We start from the raw sequence: 7,930 nt of genomic DNA on the forward strand, positions 1-7,930 counted from the left end.
AAGTGTAAAATGAGGAGAGCTGAGAGTAAAGGCACAGTTTGGTTGAAGCCGTGCAGGAAAGCAAATTAAGAAGAGGGAGAACCCTCACAAATAGTCCACGAAGGATAAGAAACACACAGAACAGGACAGGAAGGACACTACAGCTTGGAGTCACAGCTTGTCAGTCACCCAACTGATGCACTAAGAATAGTCACTAGCAAGAATAAATGATTGTTTCCTAAGTCCCCAAATTTTGGGGCACTTTATAGCATTACTGTGGCAAAAGCTGATTGAAAATGAGTGTAATAATAAGAGTGCCTGTTCAGGATGCTTGGCTGGCTGAGTCGGTGGAGCAGGGGACTCTTGATCCCAGGATTATGAATTTGAGCCCCACTTTGATATAGAGATGACTTAAAAATAAAATTTAAATAAATAAATAAATGAGTACCTGCTCAGAGACTGTGGGAATTTTTTTTTTTTTTAAGATTTTATTTATTTATTCATGAGAGACACAGAGAGAGGCAGAGGGAGAAGCAGGCTCCATGCAGGGAGCCTGATGTGGGACTCGATCCCAGGACTCCAGCATCACACCCTGGGTTGAAGGCAGATTCGCAACCTTTGACCCACCCAGGCGTCCCTGAGACTGTGGGAATTTAAGAGCACAGAAGGTACTTAGGAACAGTAAATACCTGTTAAATGTCACCTTATTTTTATTTATATGTTCATGTGTATGGATATTAGACTTTCATTTTGTGAATGTCAGATTGGAAGTAGGGTTCTAAAACTGAGTAGAGGAGCACCTGAGTGGCTCAGATGGTTGAGGGTCTGCCTTCAGTTCACATCATGATCCCAGGGTCCTGGATTGGAGCACCCCCACCCCCACCTTCACCCCCCGTCGGGCTCCCTGCTTAGCAGGGAGTCTGCTTCTCCCTCTCCCTTGCCCGCTCCATCACTGCGTGTTGTCTCTCTCTCAAATAATGTTTTTTAAAAAATAAGACAAAACTGAGTGGAAGTCTGGCAATATAGCTAGGGAAGTATGTAAGGCCATGAGTTAATAGGAGAAAGGAAGAAGGCAGCTGAAGACAGAATCCTGAGGAACAGTTAATCATGTCCCTTCCAGCCACCACTCCATTTCTCTTCCTTTCTGCAATACATCTGCTGCAGAGATGATTGTTTACACTAGCTGCCCCCCCCCCCGCCCCGCCTCACGTCCTATTCCATCCCCAATCTACTCCAATCCATTTGCCACTCTTGCCAGGGTTACCAATAGCCTCATTTCACCCAACTCTCAGCAGCATTTAACACAGCTGACAGCTCCCCCTCGGTTGAAACACTTTCTTCACCTTGACTTTCAAGATCCCAGTCTCCTTGCTTCTATTAATTGCACTGCCAGCTGTGTCTCAGTCTCATTTTATTCTGTTCCCCTTCTACATCTCCCCTTGGTGGAGGCCCCCAGGGCTCATCCTGGTGCCTCTGTTCACAATCTGCATTCCCTCCCCAGATAATCTCATTTGGTCTCATGCTTTAAAAATCATCCACTTTTAGCTCTCAAATCTATGTTCTCTTCCCTAAACTCCGGGTTCATATTTATGGCTGTACTCTACAGCCCTCCTTGAACATCTTAGACATCTTGGTTCTACCTTTACAAAATACAGTTGACCTTTGAATAGCACAGGGATTAGGGACATGGCCTCCACTCCCTATCCCCCTCCCTCCACAAAGGTGAAAACCTGCATATAACTTTTGACTCCCCAAAAACTTTACTAATAGCCTACTGTTGACCAGAAGACATACTGATAACATAGTCAATTAATACATTATTTTGTATGTTGTATTATTATATACTGTATTCTTACAATTGAGTGAGCTAGAAAAAAGAAAATGTTATTAAGAAAATCATAAAGGAAAATATTTACTGTACTGTACTTGTTGGAAAAAATCCACATGTATGTGTGCCCATGTGGTTCAAACTCATGTCGTTCAAAGGTCAATCATATGTTCACAATGTGATCACCTTTTATCCCAGTCACTCCCATTCTGGTATATATAACCCACTATCATTTTTCTTGCCTGGACTACTGCAAAAGCCTGTTAATTCAACTTGCTGCTCCTCATTTTACTTCCTCTGCAGTCTAATCTCCAAACTGCCAGAATGAGTTTTTAAAAATGTAAATCAGATCCTATCACCTCCCCACTGAAAACTTTCCAAATGCTTCCGACCATATATCAGTCTCTCCACAGGCTATCCAGCCCTGTACAACCTTGTCCAGCCTGTCTTTCTGACCTCTTCCACCACTTCCCCCCTTATTCATTCTGCTCAAATCACACTGCTTTACTCTTGCAGTTCATTCAACAGGAGAAATTAAGGACCTTAGACACGCTTTGCCTTGGTGAGAATGCTCCTTCCCTCACAGCGTGATCATTTTTCTTTAAAATACTTATCAGAGACACCTGAGTGGCTCAGAGGTTGACCATCTGCCTTTGATTCAGGTCAAGATCCCGGGGTCCTGGGATTGAGTCCCACATCAGGATCCCCACAGGGAGCCTGCTTCTCCCTCTGCTGTGTCTCTGCCTCTCTCTGTGTCTCTCATGAATCAGTAAATAAAATCTTTTTTAAAATAAATAAAAATAGGGATCCCTGGGTGGCGCAGCGGTTTGGCGCCTGCCTTTGGCCCAGGGCGCGATCCTGGAGACCCAGGATCGAATCCCACATCGGGCTCCCGGTGCATGGAGCCTGCTTCTCCCTCTGCCTGTGTCTCTGCGCCTCTCTCTCTCTCTGTGACTATCATAAATAAATAAAAATTAAAAAAAAAAAATAAATAAAATAAATAAAAATAAATAAATAAATAAAATACTTATCAATACTTGACATTATATCTTTGTTTTTCCTTACTAGATTTTAAACTACATGAGGGCAGGGACTTTTTCTTCTTCACTGCTGTATCCAACATCTAAAACAGTGGCTGGCACAAGGAAGGCATGCACAGTGTTTCTCAAATGAACTGAAGAACATCACTTTAAGGTCAGGCAGATCAAAACAAGCATTTTTTTATAACGCTAACTGACTCGATTTGTAAACATAATGAAAATAGGCCCAAGCTAACCAGTTTTCCCCACTCAGCAAGTACTAACTATGAGACATCTGTTTGTCACACAAGAATAAGTAAGGACAGCATCTATGCTTTCCCGGCCACCAATACCTTTTGGTCCAGATATCATGTAACAATCAGTCCAGATATCATTTCAGAACAGAACAATGACTGGAATCTGAGGAAGGACAAATACAATGACCACACTGAACATAGAAAAATTTCAAAGACTTTAAAATTAACCTACTTATTTTCTATTGATAGAAAGCATTGACTGATTAACAGCTTCAGTAAAAATATCTACTAAGCATTTTTCCCTCTGCATTCTTATTCTACCAATCTGTTTTTATTTTTTTTAAGATTTTTTTTTTTGAGAGACAGTGAGCGAGAGAGCACAAGTGGGAGGCAGAGGGAGAAGCAGCCCCCCCCCCTCTCCCCGAGCAGGGAGCCCCATGTAGGGCTTGATCCCAGGACCCAGAGATCACAACCTGGTGTCCCCAATCCCTAATTTTATTTTTTTTAATTTTTTTAAAATTTATTTATGATAGTCACAGAAAGAGAGAGAGGCAGAGACATAGGCAGAGGGAGAAGCAGGCTCCATGCACTGGGAGCCCGACGTGGGATTCGATCCCGGGTCTCCAGGATCGCGCTCTGGGCCAAAGGCAGGCGCCAAACCGCTGTGCCACCCAGGGATCCCCCAATCCCTTATTTTAAAGGAAAAAACTGGACAGTATTTTTAGATCAGTGGCTCTCATATTTAGTCGGTACTAGTATTTACAGAGAGTATTAAAAACGCTCTCAAGGTCCCATCTCCAAACATTACAATATTTCAAAGAGGGAGGAAGGGATCTATAAATTTAACAAGCACTCAAGGATATTACAATGCAGGTACACCAACAATCGCTTTAAAATACAGCTAGAAAATCTAAACAAGCTATAACCAATCCTCCTGTCAATGACCTCAAACCAAAATGAGAATGACCTCGATCCTAGCTTTTGAGCGTTTTTTTCCCCTCTCTCTTTATAAATGTAATTTAACTAAATTGCATAGATTATGGGAAACAAAGAGAAAAGAGGAAGAAAAAGGCAGTATCATCTCACCACTCCAATAAAGCTCTGGTTAGCATTTTGGTATACTTTCTCCTATCCACATCTCTAGGTATATGTTTGTTCCCTTACTCTTCACAATTTTATCCACAGCACAGTTTCCAGGGCTATTATACACATTTCCCATGTTAATATTACCTCGTCCTCATCAGTCTCCTGCTCAGTAGCATTATACTGCATCTAAAGTACTATCATTGTTTATCTAACCATTCCCTCCAGCTAACTGCTTCCTTACTACTATAAATAACCCAGCTGTAAATATTTTTATACACATTTTTTTCAGTACCTGAACACTGGGTGGGGGGGGGGGGGCGGGGGAGGCAGGGCATCTATAGTGCCAAACTGTTCTGCCACCACCTTTATCAGAGAAGGCTTTTCCAATATTATCTTTAAAATACTGGGAGGAAAGGGTTTGCTTTTAATTTCTATTTCTTTACTCACTGAGGTTAAACATTCTTTGTTAATCGGCTGTATCTTTTTTTTTTTTATTCATGAGACACAGAGAGAGAGGCAGAGACACAGGCAGAGGAAGAAGCAGGCTCCATGCAGGGAGCCCGACGTGGGACTCGATCCAGGGTCTCCAGGATCAGGCCCTGGGCCGCTAAACCGCTGAGCCACCCGGGCTGCCCAGCTCTATCTTTTCTTTAAGTGAGTTATCTATCCTGCCTTTTGCCCACTTTTTATGGGACTTTAGTAATCCTTTTCTACTTCTTTTATCTTTGTATTGTTTCCCACTAATCTTCCTGATCGAGCTGTGGACGGACTAGGTATCTGTTCACGACCTGTTTTTTTGGCTCAGCACCACCCAAGACTCTGCTAGTTTAGGAAGACACTGTTGTCAGGCACCCTCTAGATGGAATGAAGCACTCACGGTCTTCCTTCCGAGGCTGCTGTTACCTTGGCCAGTCGCTTGACTTTTCTGGACCCCAATCCCAAATGGGGAAGTATAAAAAAACAATACCTACACTTCCCCAACCGGACTTCTGTGAATGCAAGCTAATAATGCCAAACGATTAGCTCCCTTCCGTGAACTAGAATGAATCAGAAGCCCGTGTAGCATTCTCCGATGAGCCAAAAGCAAACTCCTCAACACTGGCGGCTGGGTTTGTTTTTAAGCAGATGTGACCTTGTCTGCAGAAAGGCCACACCTACCTGTTTTGGTCCTGCCTCCCTGGGTCCTGACAACCGAGGCAGAGGCTAACGAAAAAGGAGTCGGAATTTATAACGCAAAAAATGGGTCCTACGAGAGTTCTCCGCTCCCCGACCCCCACCCCCCGCCGGTCCCCAAGAAAAGGACAAGTAAAACTTGGCGAATGGGCCCTCGGGACAAGCTGGTCCACGCCGCAGCCCACCGGTCCTCCGATCCCGAAGGTCGGCGACAGTCGGGGGCCGGACCCGACCAGGAGGGCGCTCGCCCAGCGGACGCGGACACGGGACGGTGCCCGGCCGCCGGGAGGAAACTGAGGCCCGGACCCGCGGGAGAGGGCCGCGGGGGGCCGCTCACCTCAGCAGCGCCAGGAAGGCGGCGGGCTCCACGTCGGGCAGCTCGATCTCGGCCGACGTGGTGGCCATGCCGCCGTTGAACATGGCGTCGAAGACGGCGCTGCCGGCCGCCAGCACGAAGCGGTGCGCGGGGATGCGCTGCGGGCCCCCGGCCGCCGCCGCGCCGCGGCCCTTGCCCAGCACGAAGCGCACATCGCTCAGCAGCTCCGAGTTGAAGAGGAAGGCGAAGCGCTCCTTCAGCGACGCCTTGGTCGCCTGCCAGTTGTACAGCGGCTCCCGCTGCAGGGGGAGCAGGGGCCCCAGAGAGGACGGCGGCGGCGGCGGCGGCGGCGGCGGAGGCCCCGCGGCGCCCGGTTCCGCCTCGGCCCCCGAGACCTGCTCGCCCGCAGCGGCCGGCCCGAGCGAGGCCATCCTCCAGCGGCGCGGCAACTCGGGCTAGGCAGAGAGCTCCCGCCGCCCAGCAGCCATCACCGAGGCCGCCCCAGAGGCCGGCGCCGCCTGGGTGCCTTCCGGGAAAGGCGCTTCCGGCGGCCGCGCCCCGCCCCGCCCCGCCCCGCCCCGCCCCGCCCACGGCTGCCCGGCGCGCGCCTCTCTGGCCCCGCCCCGCTCCGCCCCGCCCACGGCTGCCCGGCGCGCGCGCGACCGCCGGAGCCGAGCCCCCGAAGCTCGAAGCCCTGAGCGGTGGGCGGGGGTTCCCGAGGCCCTGTGCACGCCCCTGCGCACCCCGACCCACAGCCTGCCCTCATCAGCTGCAGTGCCTCCCACGTGTCCCAGGGGCAGGTCCCTAGGCTGTCCCTCCAGGACTTTCCCCGCCTGCAAACGGGCGGGGGGCGCCGAGGACTTGGCCACAGGAGCACGGGGGAGGGGACGACAGGATTTCCCCCCCCTTCCCTTATAATGTCCCCTCCTCCGCAGGGTAGCAGAGCTTGGACTCCTCTCTGCTCAACAGCCCCCATTCTTCCTCTCTGTTGTCTCTGTATCACTGTGGACTCATGGAATCTTTTTTAAAATGTCATATAATCCATTGCTAAAAATTAACAGTATCTTAAATCTAAAAACAAAACAACAACAACAAAAAAACCCACAACCACTCAAGTGTACCAGAGCAAAAATAGAGGCTATATTATCTGGTACTGAGCAATGACCATAATTTAATCGCAGGAAATCTGAGGACACGGCGTTTCAAAACTTGCGGAATGCAACGAAAGCTGAGTTCAAGGCTAAAGTATAGCCCAAGCCACTCTTTCTGCGCAACTGGAAATAATAAAAATTAAATGAAGTAGAGGATTCTGGGAAGGTGGCAGAGGAGGAAGCACCCGGGAATCTAGCTCCCCTCCTAGATAGCAGCTGCTGGCGGGATCTGTGTGGTGGGGCTATTTTGGAGGCCTGGAGCCTGTTGGAAGCAGTAACTTCTAGGGGAAGATTTGGACAGTACGTCACTGTCAATTTCTGTCAATTTCAGATCTTTGCACAGAAGCAGCTACCCATCCCTCATCCCCAGCCACATGGAAGGCAGGCAGCTGCACCCATGTTCATGGAGCACCAAGCACACCGTCTGGAGGAGCCACAGTGGGCAAAAGGAACCTGTTCTCAGAATATCCGGGCTCTGGGCGTGGATTCTTGCTTGCAATCACAATCCAAAGAGGCAGGCAGCAGGTCTTTGCATTTCTTCCTTTGTTGCAAGCACTTCCTTCCTCCAGCAGAAATGACTTCCACTGTATTTAAAGGACCAGCACCCAATTCACCCTCCATTTTCTTACGTTTTCCCCTTTTGGGAGTCAGACATTAAAAACTACTGCAATAGAAAAACAACTGCAGACGCTTGGGTGGCTCAGCAGTTGAGCATCTGTTTTTGGCTCAGGGTGTGATTGTGGTCCCCTGGTCCCGGGATCAAGTCCCACATTGGGCTCCATGCCGGGAGCCCGCCTCTCCCTCTGTTTATGTCTCTGCCTCTCCTCTGTGTCTCTTGTGAATAAATAAATAAAATATTTTTTTTAAAAAAAAGCTGCATATTGGGGCAAATTAGAAAATGATCATCCATACCCAAGGAAAGGCTGAGTGAAGACCTTAAATTTACACCTCAGGCTGATCCTTGGCATAGAGAAAATAATCCTACAGCAATAAAAAAAACAAAACAATAACAAAAAAGCAGCAAACCCCAGGGAAGCAGGAGAATCTGATTTCCAGAGTTACCATATTACTAGATTTAAATGTCCCATGTTCAACAAAAAGTTGCAAGGCATACAAAGAAA

At 48.1% G+C, this 7,930-nt stretch overlaps 1 protein-coding gene across 1 annotated transcript in view; it reads right to left on the minus strand.

Moving 5' to 3' along the window:
• The window catches only part of BTBD1 (BTB domain containing 1), a 41,512-nt gene extending 35,335 nt beyond the window's left edge, over nt 1-6,177 (minus strand). The window contains exon 1 of the mRNA XM_077873705.1: nt 5,680-6,177. Coding sequence (XP_077729831.1) covers nt 5,680-6,089 — 410 coding nt within the window. The 5' untranslated portion in view covers nt 6,090-6,177. The remainder of the gene's footprint in view (nt 1-5,679) is intronic.
• Nucleotides 6,178-7,930: the final 1,753 nt, after the last annotated feature.

Source organism: Canis aureus, chromosome 2 (assembly GCF_053574225.1).
Source record: "Canis aureus isolate CA01 chromosome 2, VMU_Caureus_v.1.0, whole genome shotgun sequence".
NCBI lineage: Eukaryota > Metazoa > Chordata > Mammalia > Carnivora > Canidae > Canis > Canis aureus.